The 23,511-nt window shown below is 42.2% G+C and overlaps 1 protein-coding gene across 1 annotated transcript; it reads left to right on the top strand.

Moving 5' to 3' along the window:
- Positions 1 to 3,160: 3,160 nt before the first annotated feature.
- On the top strand, positions 3,161 to 21,963 carry LOC114035887 (slit homolog 3 protein-like; the record flags this gene model as incomplete). The annotated part of the gene is made up of 3 exons (XM_027852274.1): positions 3,161 to 3,232; positions 8,876 to 9,039; positions 21,822 to 21,963. Coding segments are annotated over 3 exons (378 nt in total), but the record flags the coding sequence as incomplete, so codon positions are not given.
- Positions 21,964 to 23,511: the final 1,548 nt, after the last annotated feature.

Genomic DNA, 23,511 nt, shown 5'->3' on the forward strand with positions numbered 1-23,511 from the left:
ATAGAGCCAAAACCAATAAGTGGGGGGAGAGAGGGCAATCAGGGACCTCCTTTGATCAGCTCCCTGCACAGAAGTCCCACACGAAGTTGACCTCTGGGTTAATTCATTAAATTGATTGGAGAACTCAAAACCACAGGATTAAGGGACTTCCCTGACTAATTTCATAGAATCTGTGAAATTAGGAAACTCCTTTGATCAATCCCCCTATATCAGGGTTACAAAATTAGACTTGGGCTATGCAGCTCGGTGTTTATAAACCATGTGTTGAAAGGGCTTGAGAAGTGGCAGGAATGAATGAGGTAAGGTAGATGGTGAACCAAAGGAAGAACTTAAAAAGACAAGTTATGAGTTATCGAGGCATTCTTGTTCTTAATGTTCTGCCTCAGGATGACCCTTAAATCTTGCTCTATTGAGTGTCCCAGTATATACAGAACCCACCTCTTGCACCAACCAATGGGGCTCAGCCTTTCCTCTTTTGGCTGGGTAAATGTGAAACAACCAAACTGCCACTTCTCTCATTCCTTAGAGCCGATCAGATTCCTGTCTGAGGATGGCTCAGGTGGTAGGGATCCAGCAATAACAAGAAAGTATTTTGCTTGGAAACCTGCTTTGGCTTGGTCGTGGGAGAGGGATGTAAGCCCATCTGAAGATTATAGATTAGGTTAGTTACAGAAATGCCTCTGCTTATATTTCAGTGGGATGGGGAACAAACAGTCTGGGTAGGGATAGACACCTTCCAAATGTAGAATACCAGGCCATTTGACAGTCTCTTGGCATTCATACCATACCATTGTAACATTTCCCTCCCAACATCTGGAAAAGAAGGGTTTTTCCCTGTTCTTATAGCCCTTAAGCAAAACATTCCCTAGGTCTGAAGATTAAGGAAGAGGGATGTCCCAAGCATTCTGCCTCTGAGGCTTCAGCCGAGGCTCTGCTAGTGCCACTAGCAAACCCAAGCCAGTAGAGCGTGAACAATGGGCTTTGTGATGTGGTCAAGCCTGGTGTCTCAGAAGGCCAGTTCTCTGAGGGTAGAAGGCAAAAATAGACCTCCTTTGCTGAAGCAAGGGAAACCTCCAGGGAGAGGACACTTTCCTACTACTGGGAAAATGGTGGAGGGACATGCAGAGAGGTGCTAGTGTAGGGAGGAGCAAGGTAAAGAAGGATAATGGGGTCACTAGTAAACTGTGGAGTAATGGAGGACAATATAGAATGACAGGATTGTAAAGTTGGAAGATACCTTAGAGATCTTCCAATCCAACCCCCCCCCACACACACACACTGGTTTGTTTGTTTGTTTACAGTTTAGGATACTGATTCCCAAAGTTGTCACTTGCACCCAAGGTCACATGGTAAATAGCACTGCTGAGAGTAAACAAAGAGGAAATTCTGTCAAAAAGCTACATCCACATCCTTATTTTTCAAATTCCTCTGCATCTTGTGGCTTAAAAAACCATGGAACTGGGTGGGGGGTGGGGTTGGGGGTGGGAGTACATTGTTAGTCTCAGAGCTGTCATCTCCAAGGATGAGTACGGCAGAAATGGATTCCTCATTCCCATATCCAAACAACCCAATTCTCCCTCACTTGACCCTGCCCCTCAGAGGGTTTTTGCTTTTGTCTCTTTTATTAATTTCCATTTCCCATGGAATCTTTGATGAACTTTACAGCTTCTAATCTGCCAAAGAGTCATCGATGTAATTAGGAGCAATACAAATGAGGGCAGCCTGCTCCATACAACTCACAGCCAGTTTGTTTATAGAAGAAAATATTAATCAGCTCCCTTGACTCAGAGCAAACTGCCTGGGATCTCCCCTTTTAGGGAGTGGGAGTAAGGATTTCAGTTCACCTGCTAGAAGCTGAGGGTTTGTCCTAAGAGGTCCATCCATCTAGGCTCAGGATTTATAAGGATGGACACTTTTCCACTGAGCTAAGACCCGAGTTCAAATTCTGCCTCAGACGCCTGTTACCTGTGTGACTCTGGGCAATTCCCTCAGTCTCAATTCCCTAATCTATAAAATGAAGAAATTGGACTCAATGGCCTCTAAGGACCCTTCCAGCTCTAAACTCATAATCCTATAATCTCTAGAATATTCATCCTATAATGTTATGTATTCTAGGTATCTATGCTCATAACTTAACCCCCTACTGCTTACATGGTGGTTGCTAACTCTTTTGTATCTCCATAGCTTCCTTTAAAAAATAATGTTAAAAACTTATTATTGTTACTGGTGGCAAGCACCTGTGATCACTGTATCACAGCTGGGGCTGAGCCTGAGCCCCCCCCCCCCACCCCTGGAAACGGGGGGCCACCAGGCTGCCTAAGGAAGATGAAATCAGCCCAGGCCAGAGAAACAGAGCAGGTCAAAGCTTCTGTGAAGATCATCGGTGGAGTCTGGCTTGTCAATGGACGTGGCATTTCCAACCTGGGCAAGACAGGAAGATCCAATCTTTATTTTTTTTTTAAATTTGCTATTGTTCTGTAAGCACTGGGTTATCTAGTGTTCCTTGAGATCCAAGGAGAAAGTTGTTAATGAGCAGGGGGATCAGGGAAGGCTTCATGGAAGAGGTGGCATTTGAGTTAGATCAGTGATTCATTATAAAATTATAGAGAAAGAGACCAACAGAGTGCTCTAGTATTCAGATGGAATCCAGAGGTGCTGAGAGGAAAGTAGAGTTTGTCCACCTAGGGAAGTAAAAGATTTGATGGGCACTCCTTTGCATTTTTCCTTTTTTTTTTTTTTTTGGCAATTGGGGTTAAGTGACTTGCCCAGGGTCACACAGCTAGTAAGTGTCAAGTGTTTGGTCTGAGGCCAGATTTTAACCCAGGTCCTCCTGACTTCAGGGCTGGTGCTCTATCCACTGCACCACCTAGCTGCCCCACTCCTCTGCATTTTTGATTGTTGAGTGGCTAGGCTACCCAGATTGGATTGGCTGTGTTAGATCTGGCCTCGCTGTTCCTAGTCTTGCTGTCATCAATAGGCGCTGTTTGACTCTCTCCAATGAGTGTGGCTCCCCACCTCCCTCTTTATAATCACAGGCTGCTAATTTATGGGTGTTCTTGTAATCCTCCCCGTCCCGACGTTGCCTTATGTAAACAGCCCCCTGCCCACCAACACAGATCCATTGATCACCATATTTTTTCCTCCTCTTCTATCTCAACAGTACTCTCAACAACAACAACATCAGCCGTATCCCGGTCACCAGCTTCAACCACATGCCAAAGATCCGCACCCTGTAAGTATTTACCTTCTGCTTGTTCCCCTCCTCTACTTATCCCACACCTTCATGCCCATTGCATGCCTCCCCATCCTGAGCCTCCAGGAACTTCTGATGGTGTCACCTGGCAACTTTTTGTTGTTACTGTTCTTCCTTTAAATGCTTTGAGTAGACCCAGGCTTTGTTCTCAGGGCATAAATCTCTGTGCCAAACAAGGGAGCAATGAACCCCTCAATAAAATGGGAAATTTCCCCCAACACATTTAGTTTTTAAGGCTCTTTTAGAAGACTGACCATGCTGGTTGGCAGAAATGGAACTTCTCTGGGGTCTTGGTAGTGGGTAGAATTGAGCTATGTGGCAACGGGCTTTAGCCAAACACACACAGGGCCAAAGTGCAGTAGAACATTGAACCTCTTACCCAGAAATCTGAGCAAAAGCATGAAGCAGCCAGACTGTTGTTTCAAGGAGAATGCAAGCCCCTTGAGGACAGAGATGGTTTCGTTTCTGTCTTTGCATCCCTAGCATCTGGCACACCGTAGGCATTAATAATTGCTCAGTGAATCAACCTGAACTATATGGGCCCATGGAGATTTAAGAATTCCTGGGGACCTCGCTGAAGCCAAATGGTCCATCCCCCTGCCACCAAAGCAGAGCAGCAAGTCAGAGAGATGAGATTCCATTCCGTAAGTCAACGATTTTAAAGATTGGCCCAGTTCCCAGGCTAGCTTTCCAAACTCTTCCCACAGCCACTCATGCAACAATGTAATTGGCGAAATAAAACATAAATTCCTGCATGTGCATTCTTTTCCTTCCTCCTTTAAATGTGTGGAGGATGGAAGAGATGAAGGTTTAAAGAGAAGCTCATTGGGACAACTCCAAGGGCTAAAGCAAATCCTAAAAATAGTGAATGAAGAAGGCAGTCTGTGTCTTGGAGAAGGAAGCAGTGAGCTGCTGCGGGATGGAGTGTATATCTCCCTAGACAAGCGAATTGAATAGAAGAAAAATGACTCTCACCTGCAGAAATTGGCAGGCTGATTCCTGTGGGCTGATAATCAGTGATTTATACTTCCTCTCCTTTGTTGTCCTTTAAGGAGTAGCATTAATAGAAGCCAGGGCTGTTTTCTTGGGAGGGGGGGAAGCGACCCAGAGTTGTTTGGTACATTGTTTTGAGGAGACCTTTGTGTTTGTGGCTGCTGTCATCCCCTCTGATATTCCAGAATACTCATCTGGTGATTTCAGATGAATCAATCAGTCTCTCCCATTCCTCGAGCTGCCTGTCTATGGCCATTTTTTTCTTTAGTTTAATTTCAGAGATGGCTTTGTATATCTCTCCCTGGAGGCGTGCACTGACTAATCCCCCCCTTTCTCTGTAATTAAGGGGGGGAGAGATGGGGCAGAAGGAGGGGGGTGAGGAGAAGAAGGGAAGGAAGTCATAAATAGGATTTATAAAGGGAAGCTTTTATATTGAATTCAGAGAACCACATTTTATAGAAAATGAACACTGACCCCTCTCTAAAAGGATTTGCTGGAAATTTAATTTTGAATCTGTGGCTAAAAGGTACCTTTATAAATTGGCATTTGTATTCATTCACCTTATGTTCTCTAAAGGTGGTTTCATCAATATTGAGTGCACCATGGCAGTCAGGTAATGGTCGTGCAGCAATACGCACTAGTCAGCCACCTCTACCATTCAGTGTATAAATAAAGAAAAACAACAAGGAATAGGGTCACGTGAGGAGAGAAGTCTGGGGCTGGATGGAAATGGTTTACTTCTTCTTTTTAACCATCCATCTGTTTCATCTGTAGCAGAAGGACCATCAAAAGCATAGCACATGGCCAATAAACAGAGCCAAAGAATGGGAGACCCAGCTCTTTTCTGTCTGACTCTTTCCTCGATGCCAGATCTTTGGGAGCCAATACATCTACCCCTATCATCACCCCTGCCATTACTTTTCACAGAAATTATTGAAATCCATTAAAATAATTACACACACACACACACACACACACACACACTCAACCTTAGCTCAGGATTATTAGAAACATTCCTGGCAACATCTAGGGTCAGATTTCATGATCATTTAACTTTAATATTAAAGCTATTTTTTTCTGATGCCTCCTAGCTTCCAAACTAGATCACTCAGGGCAGCTTGGAATAATCAGTCAGGCCAGGCTCCCCCATTAGCTCTGACAGGTAAAGTTCATAAAGGAAGAAATTAACCCCACCTACCACCCCAGTGCTTTAGCCAGAACCTTCATTGCTGTCTCTTAATGTCATTTTGGGAGGCCTCTCTCAGGATCCCCTTTGAAAGTAGCAAGATGGTGCCTTTTGATAAAGAGGTGGTGGACAGTAGATATGGAATGAGGCATACCTTTTCAGGCTTGGCCACTACGTTGATTTGATTTGTGTGCCTTTATTTTATATAAAACAGGGTTCCATTGCATAGAAAAGTGATCATTTTTTGTTTAAAAAGGGGGGGGAGTGGTAATTAAATTTTAAAAAAAGTACAGAGTTCTTTATGAGCCTTTAAAAGGTGTGGGGGGAGATAAAGGAAGGCTCATAGGGACAAGCTGGTGGTGATAAATAAATATGTAACAATTGAAAGAATGCCCAGTGGGACAGGGATCTTCCAAAGGCGGAGGAGAGGGAGAAGGATGAATACAGTTGTAGAACTCTAGACACTTTTTTTTCATTCTCTAAATTAATCAGCTCAGTAAGAATCTGGATAAACCTTCTTTCGTTATTGCATTGATCTCTTACCCTTGATTAGAACTGACAAGAATTAGCCTGCATCGATCCCCCTCTCTCCATTTTTTCTTCTTGTTGTTCCTTTCTCAAATGACTTTATTTATGCTTATCATTCGGCTCAGTGTTCATTTCTTAAATGGTGAATCTCCTGTGGTCCCTCCATGGTAAGTGACGGCAGCAGGAGGCAATAATCACCTTTACAAACCCAAATGGAACTCTGATGGAAAGGTCTTTGGGTCCCTAAAGCACAAAGGAATGCCTCAGTCCCCAAGTCTAGCTGAAGCCTGTCCAGCACTTCCTTGTTGTTCCTGATGACTTATTTTTGAGTGAGGTTTCACTCTGATTGTTTTCCATCACTGCTGATGGTTCCAAATCCCATGTAGCTTCCAGGCTAGCTGACAGTAGAGCAGTCATCAGTAGGTTTTGGGCCAAAGAATTAGAGCTTCTGCAAATAGACTTTTTAACTAGACTCCCTATAGGAAGAGAAGGGAAAAGGAACATCCCCTTGTTTCAATATTGATGTGAAGGTGTTCAACTAATGAAAGATAACTCATTCCTTCCCATCCCATCAAGCATGTTGATTTCAGAATCAATCAATCAACTGATCAGCAAGGGGAAAGGGGAGGGAAGGGAAGACACATTTATAAGTGCCTACTATGTGCCAGCGACTATGCTGAGCGCTTTACAAGTAGTATCTCATTTTAACAAGCATTTATTAAGCTCTTTATACATTCCAGACATTGTTTTTAGGCACTAAGGATACAAAGCCAAAAATGAAACATTTCTGCTCTCAAGGGTGGGTGGGGACAATTTGAGAAGGAAAAGATGAGGATGACACCCAGGTTATGATCCTGGGAGACTGGGAAGATGATGATGCCCCTGACAGAAATAGGGAAATTCAGTAAAGGGAAGAAAGATAATGAGTTCTATTTTAGACATGTTGAATTTGAGATGTTTTTGGGACGTCTAGTTTGAAATGCTTATTAGGTAGTTGGTGATGATGGGACTGAGCTCAGGAGAGAAACTGGGGCTGGATATATAGATTTGTGAGAGGCACCTGAATACTAACTTCAACTCTGCCATCGTATCACTAAAGTCATCCTTTCCCTCCATACACTGAGCTCTCAAATAAAATTTAACAAGCAGTTATTAAATGCCTATTATATTCAGAGTACTGTGTTTGGTGCAAGGGGTGGAAGAAGATATGAAGATTAGATAAGAAACTGTTCTCACCTTCATGGAATTTACAAGACAGCAGGGAGAATAAGATGTACAAGGATAATTATAATGCACATAATATATTATTCTAAGTATGTTAGTGTGGCAAAAGGAAGGGCCACAGGAATTGAGAGCTGGCTCCAAAACCCACAGACTCAGTCATGGTCCCAGGATTCTTCTCCAACCCAGTCTGGAGCAGTAAGACAAGAATTTGACTCTGTTGGGGAGGGGCCAGGTTGTCTCTGCATGAGCTGTGAGCTGTGGATAGAGAGGGCTCTCCCTAGGATTGAAATTGACAAGGGCTCTGTGTGTGTATGTGTGTATGCATCATTACGGCTTGCACTTATGTCTCTACCGGCACATTAGTGGAAGTCTACTGCACTCAGGCAACATTGTTGAACTTGATGTCAGTGAAGTATGTTGGAGAGCCCTTCAGCCCGCCCTGTTTCAGACAGGGTTGTCTGGAGTCCTTCAGGCAACGGCTTTAGTGTTGCTTAACAGGCTTGGCTCGTGGGTTAATTAAAAGTCTTCAGATACCTTTAATTGATTAACATTTCCAGGGTTAGACATTGGAAACTTGGATCGAGAGCCTGTGCTTTTGATTAGCTGACGTGAACGAAACTCACCTGCCACCATTAGAATGCTGCTTTTAGTAACCCAGAGACAGTTGGAATGACCCGTTAGAAATCTGAGATTTCCCCTCAGTTCCTTCTCACTCCAGTGAAAAGAAAGGCCCTATGGTGGAAACTTTAGAAATTTCTACAGATGCCTTGTGCTTTGCCTCCAATTAGTGGAGATATAAGTCACTCAACTAAATGTGGCCTTGCTTTAAACTTGACACATATCACCCCTCCCCCTTTCTCCCTTACTGGGAAGGGGTGGCATTCACCCCACCCCACTCCTACCTCCCATCCTACAGATACAGCAAAATGATCCCAAGTCCCAGGAGCTATATGGGTGAATGGAAAAGGTTATAGGCTCCAGCCTGTAGAGAAAGCTTAAGACAAGCAGTAAAGGAAAAACTCCAGGTGCCTTTGAACTTGAGAAGGAGAAAGAGTGAGTGTGTGTGTGTGTGTGTGTGTGTGTGTATGTATGTGTGTGTGTGTGTGTGTAGTGGGTTAACAGGAGCCTCTGTATAAATTAGAATCTCATTTTGATAATACCTTTGAAAAAATGCAAGGATGAAGAAGGGATACTTCAATAATAAGAATATTCCTTTTTGACCTTTTCTTGTCTTATACAGCCCAGTTCTCTGATGATAAAGTTGTGTTGTGATCCCAAGAATGCCAAGCAATCTGTGCCGAATTCAGATGCTTAAAAGGCATTTAGGGGGAAAAAAAGGTGGGAGAAGAATGGAAGAGGTCCTAGCCCAGCATCTGGTCCTCCAGAGCTTTTTTTTCCATTTCTATACCAAGGGCATAATGATTTAACAGCAGAGAGGGAAATGTTTTCTCCCTGCTTGTCAGATTTTCCAGGCTCATAAATTAACTACACCATGGTAATGGGAGAAGGTGCCACAGAGATTCTAACCACCTGGATTCAGGACAGTGGATTCTGTGCATTTCCCTTAGATGCGCCCTATTCAACTCAAAGCTTGGCTCCGGAGACTTGACCAGGAGGGCAGTTTGAGGGCCCCCTCCCCCTATTCCATCCTGGCTACAACCACGTGTTTCTCTCCCTTGCCTTCTCTGCAGGCGACTCCACTCCAATCACCTGTACTGTGACTGCAGCCTGGCCTGGCTCTCTGATTGGCTACGGCAGAGGCGATCCATTGGCCAGTTCACCCTTTGCATGGCTCCTGTGCACCTGAGGGGCTTCAGTGTAGCTGATGTTCAGAAGAAAGAATATGTGTGCACAGGTGAGGGTGCTATCTTCTCTCTTCCCCTTTCCTCCTCTCCCATGATTTCTTACTATCTCCCTTAGCCATCACATTAGAATTAGACAAACACAGACACACAGAAAATTATAATAGCACTATGTAGAAATCCTGTAGTCTTCTACAGATAATAAAGGGAGTATCCCCACTGGGGGGGGGGTGTTCCTGTGCCAATGTAATTATAGGTCCAGTCTAAAAAAATGTTGCATCAGTTCCATTACAGATTTTGAGAACTGTGTTGTGTAAAGATTGTACTTTTGAGGGGCGGAGACAGAAAGGAAGCTCATTGTTTGGTAATCTGAGGAATTCACCCTGACCTTTGATCACACCCCATTATTTATTAATTTTAGAATTGTTCCCTGTGGAAAACTCACAAAAGAATATGGACAAGAATCACACAGCATGGTCAGTCACTAAATGGTGGTTTAGTGCCCTATGTCACTGGAAAGAGTATGCCCATTTCAATGAGATCACAGATCACTTAGGCCATTGGAGGAATTTATGAAGCATCCCTGAGACAGATAAAATCAACGGCATAGTGGGTTTCACAAAGTTTATTAGAGTTGTTCCCATTTTCTAGGAATTTCTACTGTAGTGGGTAGACAAGATGAATCCAGCAGCTCTATATGGATACATTAAATAAAACAAATGCAGAAATTACCTAGGATATATAAGTAATGAATCACTATCTAGATCCATGATTGAAAATTGCTTAAATGTATGGAAACGGTAGGTGACTCTGGGTCAAATGGAGAAGACTTTCTGGAAGTAGGTGACTTTAAAAAAAAAAAGTGTTCTTGTGTTTTTTTGTTTTTTTTTTCAACTCATTGCTGACATCTGCTGCTTCCACACAGGCAGCTTCCATTCCCAATGGGAAAGGTCCTCCAGGTCCCTTCTGAAAGCCAGAGCATTTGATAGTGAGATAAAGTAGACTTTCCAGTTAATCCAGTCATGGAAATAGCTGCTCTCTGGTTTCGCTGTCTCTAACAATTCTAGTTTCTTGGTGCTAAGACCAAGCAAAGGGAGTAACAGAGTTAGCCTCATGAATAAGCCAGGTGAGAGTTAGAAAAGCAAAACCAAGGAGTTTATCCATGAATGGGATCAATTGTTACCTAAACAGGAAACTGCCCTATTATGATGTGTCATCAATGCTTTTGTGCTAGGTACTGAGAGGAGTAGTAATGATGATGGTCATTATAATAGCTGCAGCCACATTGATGTTCTTTGGGGTTTACAAAGTGCCTTTTTTAAGCAGGAATATTATCTGTTCTTTGCAAGCTCAATGTAGATCCGTGTGTAATATACAAAGAAACATATGGATTATTGCATTGCTTAGAATTAATTCTACTTTTCTTAGGATCTGAGAAACAGTGAACCATAGTAGATAGAGGGCTAGCCTTAGAGACAAGAAGTCCTGGGTTCAAGTCCAGTTTCTGACTTGCTATATGACCATGGACAAAGCAGTTAACCTTTCAGTACCTCCGGGTCACTCTCTAAGACTACCAGTTATAGAGAATTAGTCAATCAATAAGAATTTATTAAGTGCCTACTAGGTACCAGGCCCTCTTGAGAAAGAGCTGATTTTCATCAGTGGAGAGAATTTCCACACCAAGAATCCGTCCCAATGAACTCACAAGTCCAGACAAAAACAAAACAAAAATCTTTGTTCTAATTGCTTTTCAAGTGCCTTCAGCTTCATCAAATGTCTAATCTCTAAAGAGATTTTAACATTTCTCATAGCACCACCTAAATAAATTCCTGTAGACGCTAATAATTCCCACACCCACTTAGAAATAACTACCCATCAAACACATATAATAAAACCTTTTTATCACACAGGCATCAAATTCAGATATAGTCACTATAATTACAGTAATTATTAGGTAAAGGGTACAATATCTACATAAGTGCCAGTGAAAGAAATAATTATACAGTGCAGAAACCATACAACGGCTAGTGAGAAAAACTAATTAGAGAGAATGTTAAAACACATCATTATGGTAGTGTGCCAAATTTAATACAGCACAATCAGATGAACACAGTACTGTCAGTCTCAGCTTTTCCATCAGAGCATACTATGTCGTTGCCACCCAGGTCACAGGGAAAGACTGTGGTGAGAGTCCCCAGACCAGAATGAGAAGCATGCTCTCTTAAGTCTCCAATGTGAGCATTCCTCCTTTTGCAGATGTCTTGGTATGATGATGATGTCTAGATACGAGCTTTATAATTACCTTCCTTACTCATAGTAATTAACCTTACCAGCTCATGAGCTTCTCCATATAGCCCCTTGATAACTAAGCCAGGTGACACTTTAGCACATGAGAATTAAGTTCTTAGATCCCAGATTCCAGGAGGGTATTAATCCTACCTTTTCTCAGCTGCAGTCCACATTTAAGCAATACTCACTTTATCACCTACAGAACCATCCCAGAGATTCTAAATTAGCAATGTGACATCTTCTATACACACCAAAGATTTACAATTCTCTCAGTGCCTTTTAAGGGTGATGGAAATGGACTGGCATAAAAAGGTGAAGAATGAGCGAAAATAGGAGTGAAAATAGGAGACCTGGGCCATGACACAGAACTATGTTAAAAATCCAATGCCAGCTCTGAGTAGAGGTCAAGGTCACTGGCAGCTATGGTAGACTGGGCAAAGACAGCATTATTGGCCTTAATGGTAATGGACCACCAGAGGCTGAGGGTTTAGGTTTGTTGGATTTTTTTAAACCTTCAGAGCCACAAAAGCTCCATGTTATTACTGCTCCTCTAACATTTCACTGGGGAAAATTTCCTTTTGGAAAAGCAAGAACAGAACTTCTCTGGGAAAGTTCATTTTCTTCTGTCAGGGGCATCTGATAGGCTGAGGGGATGGGAGCTGGAAGAGTCAATTAAGCCATCCCAGGAGTGTAGTTTTGTCCCTGAAACCCTCGTCACTACAGCAGAATAAACCACCCTGAGCCCTTACATGGTAATGAGAAATTCACCTCACACATTACTCAGCAGATAGGGAGAAAGCTTTATCTTGCTCAGTCGGCCAGGGCCCTCCCTTCTCTATGTTCTTGTTATCTCTTTGAATTCAATCCAGCAGTCTGGTTGGTGACTGACCTCTTCTCAGAAGCCCAGAATATGAGTTTCTTATCTCTAGTCAACCTAGAAATTTGCTCACAGAGCACTTCACTTTAATTCCAGTCCCCCTGATAAATGCACCCTCCCATTTAAACGTACTTATTTTATGCACTCAGGGGAGGTGATTGGGAGTTGGTGGAAAGGTTGTCTCAGACTCTTCCTTTTTTAAAGGAGTTTTTGCAGTTGTCTAAGTATTCCCTCCCCATCCTCCCCACTCTCCATGTTTGGCTTCCTTCAGATAAAGGTAAAGGAAACTCCTTTCATAATTTTTCTTAGTTAAAGATGAAACGTAGAACCCTAGGCCTATAAGGAAACTTGGAAGGTTCTGCCCATTGAAAGGACCATCCCCAAATCCTACCATTGAGGAGGGGGCTTCTCCTGTCAAAGGTACATGGAAGTAGATGATGCCTTGGTGACCAACTCCAATATTATTTGACCTACAGGTTCTTCCTTTACTCTATCCTAAATGATTTTGGTAGAAACCTACCTAAAGGGAGTAAATGGGGACCATGTATTAGGTTTTCTGGACACTTTATTCCAGGAGAATCCCCATCTTTTTTCCTCACAGTCATAGTTTAAAAATCTAAGGTAAAGACTTCCAAGTTCTTGGCCAGGCTGTGCTTAAGTCACTTCTACCTTCAGCATCTTTAATTCCTTAGACATAGATGAGAAGATTGAACTAAATTATCTCTAAGATACCTCAGAGCTTTAAAATTCCATGTTTTTCCTCCTCTAGATTCTTAAAGCACTTACTATCAATGTAAGCAGTGGAAAGAATACTGCATTTTTTCATCAAATAACCTGAGTTCATATCTCAGATCTGCTAGATTACTTTGGGCCAGTCACTTGATTTGGGGTTGGGGGAGGAGGGCGAAATTTACCTATTTTTAAAATTAGGAGGTTAAGCTAGATGACCTAAGGTTACTTCTGACTATAAATCCATGAGGCTATGATCATTTTTGACAATTATCAAAAACCACCTTACATTTTTAATTCCCTTTCTTATATGTATTTATCTTATCTTGTCTTCCTTACTTAATCTAAATTCCTTGTGAAAAGGGACTTATCATATAATTTTTTACATCCCCTCCTAGCCCTGGACCTAGCACATACTAGGTACTCAGTAAATACCTGTTGATTGATTGATTGACAAAAATAGAATAGGCAATGTCCTTGTGTGTGTTTTGTTCAATTTTTTTTTCTGAGACCAAATACTAAGGCTAAAATGAATTAAGAAGGTGAACTTTGACTAGGCACAGCCTCCTTGGTAGATTTTAATTAATGTGCTATAATTGGACATCACAAGAAAGAGATTATTAGGTTTATTTAGCCATTTCCAAACTTATAATGCCTCTGGCATTTAAATCATATTCATTTATATTCTTTCCATAATTGCTCCCACACCGTTGTCATTGCAATCCATTGTTGGCTTTTGAAAGGCCAGAGGCCAATGGGGATGCTTAATTTGAAAACAGGAATTAATTTATTTCTGTACACGCATGGGTCCTATAGATTTCTCCACTGTGGGTACACTGCAGTATGAGGTTTGAAAACAAGGAAATAAAGAAAGTGAGTTATAATGCAACAGAAGGGTTCAATCATCCTGGTGTGCAAAGTGAAAAGATGGGACCATTAAACAATAATCCAGGGGCCTTTCCAGCTCTGACATTCAATGACTCTATGGCCCTGAGTCACACAGAGCTTAGATACCCAGCCAGTGTCTAGACTGCTCAGTGCCGCCTACTCCTCCTGTCCTTTGGGATGCCAAGGACATTTTTAATCCTAAAGCAAAGAAAAGAGCAGTTTGGGGTATTTGCTGTCCACTCTGCCATCTATAAACTCTGACTCAAAGTTTTCTACAAACCAAGAGATTTGAGTTCTAGTCCAGCTTTGTTATTGTTGTTGTTATCAGTTGCTTCAGTCTTGTCTGACTCTTTGGATCCCATTTAGAGTTTTCTTGGCATAGATACCAAAGTGGTTTACCATTTCTTTTTCCAGTTCATTTGATAGATGAGGAAACTGAGACAAACAGGGTTAAGTGACTGGCCCAGGGTCACATAGCTAGTAAGTGTCTGAGGCCAGATTATAGTTCAGGTCTTCCTGATTCCAAGTTAGTAGCTTAGCCACTAATTACATGAACTCAAACAAGTTATTTAACTACATTTGTGGCTCTCAATTCCCTCTTCTCTAAATTGAAAGGTTTGGGTCAAATGAACTCTGAGGTCACCTTCCTGCTCAGACAGAGCCGGACAAGAGGGCTGAGGGCTATATGTAACCCTGGGTATAAGTGCTTATATCCATTGAGGTCCATTTGAGATGGTTGTGGTGCCTACCCTTAAGTCTTTGGACAATTCATTTCTCTAGGCCCTATTTTCCTCTTATATAAAATAAGAGGATATTATGTTTAGATAGAACTTTAAGGTTTGCAAAGTATATATGTGTGTGTATGGATATGTGTGTGTGTGTGTGTGTGTGTGTGTGTGTGTATATATATATCCATACACACACATACACACATTGTGTCTGTGTGAATACATATACACATATGTGTATATGTGTGTATATGTGTATATATATAATTATCCACATTTTACAAATGAGACAACTGAGGCAGACAGAAGTTCAGTGCCTGGCACATGGTCACACAACTAGTTAGTGTCTGAGGTACTAACTAACTCCAGGTCCAGAATCCATCCCATCTACCACCTAGCTATATCATAACAAGATACTCCCTAATGGTCCCTCCAGCTCTTACATTCCATCTCCTAACAATCTATGGTCTAAAGTCTCTTCTGGCTCATATTTTATGATTTAAATTCCTATCTCCAATAAACTAGATAAGCATGTATTTCTCTTCGGCTTTATTCAAAGCATGCACACATGCTTACACACACACACACACACACACACACACACACATACTCTTTAGGATCAGTTTGGATTATTTTTCCCATTTTGCAGGGTGCAAAATGAGGTGGAAGCCTAGAAAGGGGTAATTTCCCAGCCCACAGCTGGGTCTACTTCTTTGCCAAAGTAGAGAAAAATAGAGCAGGGTCATGGAGTTAGCATACCAGAGGCGCTACCTAGTGAGATGCCCGCAATGAATCTTCAAATTGACAGGTTTGATCTGGAAACCATCCCCTGTCATCTTTCCCCAATTCAGATGGTCGTTTGGCCTGGGAGCAATTCCCTCTGATTATCAGGAGAAGGCAGTTCCCACGAAAAACCCCAGCTGCCTCTTCTCCCTGGACCATTCTCTATTCTCAGAATGTTGTGCCAGGGCTATTAGAATTTGAGCAGGAGGCCAGGAAAGGCATAGCTGCTTCCAGGAGAAAGAATGCTTTGCCCCACTTTTCTATATGTTATAATATGATTTCAGAATTCAGGAAAGGCATACAGAGGTGCTAGGAGACTTGGCCCATGACAGAATGACAGGTATTATGTAGATGTCCTGACTCCATCCATGTAATAATAGGATGGGAATGGCCAGAGGATTCTAGACATGATGGGATGAAGGGGTGGTGTTTAGATCCATGGAAAGAGCTCCCAAGACCAGGTACCTTGGGTGCTCATTAAAAAATGAAGAACTGAAGAATAGATACTTGTAGACACAGATGTACAAAAGAAAATCTTTAGAAAGATTACAAGTGCTCTCAATACCAACAATGTCTGTTAGTTGCAGCTCTCATTGAGGGCAGCTTTTGAGTGGGGGGGGGGAAGATGGGGGAGAAGAGTCCTACAAAGCTGGTTCACACAAGGATACAGTGGATTAATGAGAGATGATAAAGAAGTGTATACACATGTGGAATGGGCTTACCAGGCAGCTTATTCCTTTTGCTTTGCCCTTTTCTTCCAAAGGAGTGTGGGAATCTCTTTTCTTCTCTCTGGATAAAAGACTTTGCTCCGGAGCTTTGATGCTTAGTCTGCCCTGTGGCTCTGCAACACATCAGGGAGGAAGGCAGATCTTCTCCTACTTCCCCTTGAAGCATAGCTCTGGGGTGGGTCACCACCTGGAAGAGAACCACAGAGTGCTTCTTTGTCCTCCTTGGAAGTTTCCTCTCTCCCTCCAGCCACCCACAAGCAGGAGTGGGAGTGGGAGCTATGACTAGGCAGAGCCCAAGATGTTGGGAGGTGGGTTAGAGATCAAGGGGTGACATGAACTCCTGGCCTCACCACAGAAGTGTATGTGTATGGGGAGGGGTGTCCCCAGAGGGAGCTCCAAGGAACTCGGCAGTTTCCCTTTAGCCTCCAGACACCCCACGCCCTGCCCTGTCAGCCCCTGAGCCCAACCTATAAGCAATAGCACCTGGCCAACCAGTGGTACTCATTTCCCCAAGCCCATTCTGCTCACATTTATATAGCAATTTTATGATTATAAAGCACTTCACATAATTATCTTATTTCAACCTTATTATTAGTACCAATAATAGGTCATATTTAAATAGTGCTTGAAGGTATGCAGGGTACTTTACATGTATTAATTAGGTAGTGCTCATCTTTTCCCTATTTTCCTGATGAGGAAACTGAGACTTGGTAAGAGGGTAGACAAGCTAGTGAGTGGCAGAGCTGGAATTTGAACTCAGATTCCCAGACTCTGGGTCCACTGATTTTCTACTACCCCACACTGAGGGGAGCTCCAAAGTGAGGGAGAACCCTCCCTCATTTCTGGGGACATCTAGCTCAACCAGTCCTATCTTGCCATGAAATTGGATATCCTCGCTTGAATGAATCAAGTGGCCTGTCCTCAGGGTCATCACAGGGGCACTACAGCATACTTCTGAGTGTTGCGGTGACTACCCATTTGAAATATGATCCTGGGACCCCAAAGAAGTCAGTTTCCCTGAGGCAAAAAGCAAATGGGAAAAATCTCAAATCTACCAGTGATTTGGAGGAAGACAGAGATGGTGTATGGATGAAATTTGCAGGTGACACAGAGCTCAAAGTTGTATTTGCACGTTGTCATATTACAGAACACAACTACAAAGTGGAGAGGGATAATCTAATACACTGGTCACAGAATTATGACCTTAAAAATCTAAATAGGCTGTATCAGTGGGCTGAAACTAACAAGATGAAATCTAATAGGGATAAATGTAAAAACCTATTCTTGGGTCGAAAGAATCAACTGTACAAATATAAGAGAAGCGAGACACAGCTAGAAGGTACATTACGCGAAAAAAAGACCTGAGGGTTTTAATTGGCTATAAGCTTAGTATGAGTCAGGGTGATATGAAAGCCAAAAAAAGCTAGTAGGATCTTAATTCCATAAAAATAGAAGTACAGTTATCCCTTCCACATTGCGACTTTCCCCATTGCAGTTTCTATATATCATGGCTTGGCATAAGAAATTAAATGGGAATTTGGGGGGAGTTTTACAGAAGCCTCAGATGCTGGGAGAAGGTCCATAGACAGCACAGAGCCTCTGGTCAAATACTTAACCCAAATTTTACAATAAGGTACTATAAACACCCTATAAAAGAACAAGAAAAAATTCAAACTTATTCTCTGGTATGAAGAGAGGGCCAAAAAAATTTACATGAATTTTCCAGATCACGGGGGCGCTGCACCCCTAATTCCCATGATGTGGAAGGGATAACTGTATAGTTTTCAGAGTAAAGGAGATGGTAGCACTTTTGTGCTGAATCCTGGTCAGACCATACCTAGAGTGTCAAGCCCAGGGATGGACATCACATTTTAAAATGTACTGTGACAAGCTATGTAACATACAAAAGAGGGAGACAAGGACAGCAACGGTATTCAAACTATACAGAATTTCCTAACAAAGCTGTCTGGAAATGGAAAGGATAGACTACAGAAGTTGAGAGTTCTCCATGACTCCCCCTGCAAACAAAGGGAGGAATACCACTTATCTACCTTGTTGTCAATAATATTCCCAAATACTTGTATTGGAATAAATACCCTCAGAAGTCCCCTTCCACCATGGCATTTATGACCACAGTGGTTGCCAAATATAAAAGCCTTGTCAAAAAGTAGGTCCACTGCCTGTGGTACTGACTGGGGCAGAATTTTTCCTAGGGAAATGGGCAGAATTTTTGGTCTTCGGCTTAACCCTCAAGTGTCCTATTGAAGAAAGTGGATAATAGCTTCATTGCATGCAAGTGCCAAATTAATAGCAGCCTAGGATATTGGGGGAAGATATTTTTTAAACCATTGTTTCAATGTAAACTGCAGGCAGCAACAAAATCAGTGTATTTAAAATGCTTTTTTCTTCATATTGGACAGTGCTGCTTGAAACACGGAATGTACATTTCACATATGCAAAGCCACTAGGACTCTGTGGAGAAACACAACAACCCCCAGGAGAGGCCTCAGTACCAATTTGATTTTACTTTGCAGAGAATTAGCTGCAGGGGGAAAGTTGGAAGGACCTGGTTTGTTTTGTTTTTTTTTTTTAAGTCCATTTCAGCACCTCCTGCCTCCAATATCAGCCTGAGCACACATTGTTTCTCTTTCTCCCATTTTCTGACACATCCTATCCAAATAATATTGGCAGATCAAAAGAAAGATGACCATCGGTTTCAATCTGTTTGAACTGATGGAAATTCAAGTGCACAGACATAAATTCTCTATGGAATTCATGACATTTCTCAAACAAGAGGCATGGGTTTTACTGCAATTCTCCTTTGCTTTTGTCAGGAGAATTCACCCCTTGATGTAGAAGACCAGTCACTGGCAGTTTCTGTTGGTAGAGCCGTCTGCATTTCAAAATCCTGACATTTGTGCCCAAGAACGGTGCATCTCTCTGATGTGTGCTGATAGGATGGAAGCCATTTACCCCCAATATTCCTTTTAAAAATCTCCAAATGGAGGAAGGAGAGGATGCTTCCAAGAAGCAGGAAAAATAACTATCTGGAGGATTCTTTCAGAAACTGGTAAACTGTCTGCATTTGGAAATATGTCTGATTTCTTCCATCTTTAGGAGAATGACTCAATTCTTGCTTCTTTTGGTCCCTTGTCATTTCTCCATTCCAACAGATTATGTCTTACTAGGCTCTCCTGATGGTCAGTATAACTAGGTATTATATGACTTTGAAGTCCTCATCCCTATGGACACAAGTCCCTCAGCAAACATACAAGTTAATTCATAATGGTGGGAGAGGTACATGATTTATACGTGTCTGTATATGGGGGGTGGTGAAGAATATAGGGGTTTCTGAGTGATGGTTATTATATTTTGTCCCAGGGTATCTATGCTAATTGCTGTTGGCATTTGCTGGGGCAGGGCTCCTGCTGCGATATTAAGCATTCCACATTAAGCTTCAGACCTCAGTCCAGGGACCTGTAGAGTGAACACACTCTGGCATGAGGAGATTTCAACAGGGATAGTAAAAGGCTCTCTCTTAAGAGTCCAAATGAGGGTCTGCCATAGGGCACGTTGGCTCTCTGCTCCAAACCAGCTGCAGCTCTGACTCACTTTAAGCTGTTAAGTCTTTCTGGTGAATTGAATCCAAACCAAAATGTGTGTGTGTGTGTGTGTGTGTGTGTGTGTGTGTGTGTGTGTATTCCTTCCTTGAAGAATTTTCCTATATTTCCTCTTTAATCTGTGGCCTGAGAGGTTCTAGTCACAGGTTCTAGATTGTGAAACTGCCAACATGAGGTCTATAGGCTTGGGCTGGGTTTTTCCCTGCCTGAGATCCTTCCTTCAGCTGGAAGGTAGGGGCTAGAAAGAAATTGAACCAAACCATCTGTGGATGAATGTGGCTAGGGTATAGTGAGGCCCTGCTGGGGAATCAGGGATGAGAAGAGCAGGTTTGGGTCTGGTTTGCTTTGGAGGTCATAAATTTCCCAATTCACAGGCAGTTTATTACTGGAAAATTGACTGCATTTTTCAGATTTTTAGCTCACATTAAAAAATTGAGAAAGAGAACAAAAAACATGTCTTGAAAACTCCTGAAAGATCTTCTTGGACAAGGATTTGATGGTAGAAATGGACGGAGGAATTGGAATTTTTATCTGCTCTATGAATGTTGAGTTTGTTCAGGGACTTCCAATGTTTCTCAGATTTGGCTTTATAAATAAGCTTTTTGTGGGGTTTTATCACTTGGCTTTGGTTCTGACTTGACATCCACTAGAACACACAAAGCAGAGGGATGGCTTTAGTGTTTATAGTTACTGCGTTTCATGTGGTTTGTTTTTGTTTGTTTGTTTGTTTGTTTTTGTTCTTTATCCCTAGGAATTAAGGCATACCTAAATTCTAAGAAATTCCAAAATGCCTTTCATGTCACTGAGGGCAACTGTATTAACAGTTGAGTCAGAAAGCCTCCAGGTAGAAAAGGCATTGATGATTCATTTATTTATTTATTCAGCAACAACAACAAAATATGTTCTGGGAGTCAGATAAATAAATAAGAAATAAATCAGACTCTGTCCTTACCCTCAAGAATCCTGCAGTCTGATAGGGGAGAGACAGCACAATTGATAAATACAATATAAATTAGAATTTGATAGATGTGCAAGAGAAGAAGTAAGACATTAAATGAGGGAGAAATTACTTCCAGTCAAGGATCCAAAGGAGGCTTCATGGAGGAGGTATCATTTGAGCTGATTCTTAAAGGACTGGTAGTAGACAGAGCACCAGGCCTGAAGTCAGGAAGACTTGAATTCAAGTCCAGCCTCAGACATTTACTAGCTGTGTGGCCCTTGGCAAGACAATTAACCCTGTTTGTTTCAGTTTCCTCATTTGTAAAATGAGCTGGAGAAGGCAATGACAAACCACTCAAGTGTCTTTGCCAAGAAAACCCCAAATAGGGTCATGAAGAATCAGACACAAATGAAACAACTGACCAACAATGAAAATGTCAGTACACTGGGATTGGAGAGGAAAGACATTTCAGGGTTAAAGAGTAGTATACGCAAGAAAGTAGCAGTGAGAGAGTGTGGGCCACTTTCAGGAGATGATGAGTAGTCCAGTTAGATTTCAGCTGTGACTAAAGCACATCAGGGGAAAATTGTGTAAAATATTGTTTATTTTCCTCCTGCCTCCTACTAGAGTTTGGGTAAGTCAATTCTAGGACTTCCTGCCATAAAAAGTTACCCAGGCACTTTTCTGCTTAGAATCTAACCTTGACATTCACTTAAACTTCAACTGTTTCTCCATCCAACACCAACTATCCAAATGAAAATTGGAAAACTCAGCCCATCATCCAAATATTTCTAATTATACAGAAGTTTGGCCTCATAAAGACTAACTGATTAAGATATTGTGAGTTCTTCACTGGTCCTCCAGATGTTTGGCAGCCTATGAACACTGTCTCATTATGTTGGCTTTAGATTCCACAGACAACTTTTTATTCTAGTTTAACCCCAAGGCCCCCTTTTCCTCTGAAACAGAAGGATAATGGGGTAACAAAGCAGAAGGAACACTATGGAAAGGGGCTGGGGTCAGGGCCAAACTCTAGAATGTCTCCCACTTGCTGAATATAGAGTCTGTGGCAGCTGTGACTCTGTAGGTTCTCTGAAGCGGAAAATTGGCAACAATTATCCAGATAATTCACTGCCCAATTCTTCTTTGGGGCCTAAGTGATCCAGGCCATTGCCACCTTGATGGGAAGCTCTGGGTGAGAATCAGAAGACCCAGATTCTTGTTGATTGGATTTTCCTTCTTTGACCCCACAGGCGCCCACTCAGAGCCTCCATCCTGCAGTGTCAATTCGATATCCTGCCCATCCGCATGTACCTGTAGCAACAATATTGTGGATTGTCGAGGAAAAGGCTTGACAGAAATCCCAGCCAACTTGCCGGAGGGCATCGTGGAAATGTAAGTTCCTGTGTTCATGGCCACTTCGGTCCTGATAACTTTTCCTCAGCCAAATCTCCTCTGAGCTGTCTCCGCGGGCCATCAGGAGATTGGGGCTGTTAACTGCTGATAGATTGGGTCAATGGGGAAGTGTTTTTGCCATCATCTCTGTTATTTCTCATTAATGTGTCTTACAGCTTATTCATTGCTGCCGCCTCTCTGACAGAGGGGGAGGATTGAGCTCTTGTTGATTTCATTTGAAGTAAGACTTTAACTTCTGCCACTGCTGTACTTTAGGCAAAGAATTTTTTTTGGAGGCGGGGGTGAGGCAATTGGGGTTAAGTGACTTGCTCAGGATCACACAGCTAGTAGGTGTCAAGCGTCTGGTCTGGGACTGGATTTGAACTCAGATCATCCTGACTCCAGGGCTAGTGCTCTATCCACTGAGCCACCTAGCTGCCCTGGCAAAGAAATTTTTAAAAGTTCATGTACCTATGTGTGTGAACTTATGTACACACAGACACAAATGTGTCTATATGTGCATATGCCTATTTTTAAGTTTCCTGTGAAAAAATGTGTATGGCAGTGTAATTTGCTTTGGTGCATTCTCCCCATATCATAAAAACTGCTCACTGTGAAACTCTGGACTGCGTGCATTGTCAGTATCAATCACAAAATCTCTGTTAGATGTTCTTCACCTTTTTAACAGTGATTTCCTCATTTCCTAAGTTTGCCCTCAGATGACTGTCCAAAGCCAGGCTTGACAATTCCTTTAGAGACCCAGGATGAACATCCTTCAGTCTGCAGCCCCTGGATTCCACCTATCTTGCTTTCCATCTTACATTAGAGGGCCTGGTAATCTTTGGTTCCTGCCCTAGTTATTCATCTTTTCCTCCTGCTCCTCAGCTTCTTTGGTCCCATAAGATCACCCATTATGCCTCAGCCTTAGTCTTTATTTCCTTCTTCCTCTTCTCCTGATGCAGCTTAAACTTCTTCTCTTTTCTCTTGAAAACTTTCTTACAGACACTTCCCCCACACCAAAGAAGACAATCCATTTTCTCTTCTCTCCTTCTAGAGAGCGACCCTTGTCAATGTAGAACCTCTTATCTATTACCTTTCACAGGTCATTCACAACTCCTATTGCCTATCCATAAGTAGTTTCCCTATTTCCTCTAGCAAATCCTCATGCTCTAGCTAATTTCTGTCCCATCCCTTCCTAAGTCCTCCAGTCTTCTTCTCAACCAAGCTACTAGTCATCCATTATCTCCACTTCTAATTCCAACTGTTCCAAGTCACCCATACTAAGCCATTCTGGCACTTCCTAGAGTTTTCTTTCGAAGTTGCTTTTTAAATTGCTATTTCTCAACATATTCTCCCAACATGGCATACCCACATCAAAGAAGGTGCTGTGTTCAAAGCAGAATTGAAGTAGCTCAAAAGAGAAATGAGATGTGCAAATTGAGAGAATCCCCCCCACAAATGTTCACATGGACCATTTATGTCCAACCTGTGGTAGAGCATTCCAAGTTCGAATTGGTCTGATAAACCACAGCTGAACACACCATAACT

Source organism: Vombatus ursinus, unplaced genomic scaffold (assembly GCF_900497805.2).
Source record: "Vombatus ursinus unplaced genomic scaffold, bare-nosed wombat genome assembly UNPS02009411.1, whole genome shotgun sequence".
Taxonomy (NCBI): domain Eukaryota; kingdom Metazoa; phylum Chordata; class Mammalia; order Diprotodontia; family Vombatidae; genus Vombatus; species Vombatus ursinus.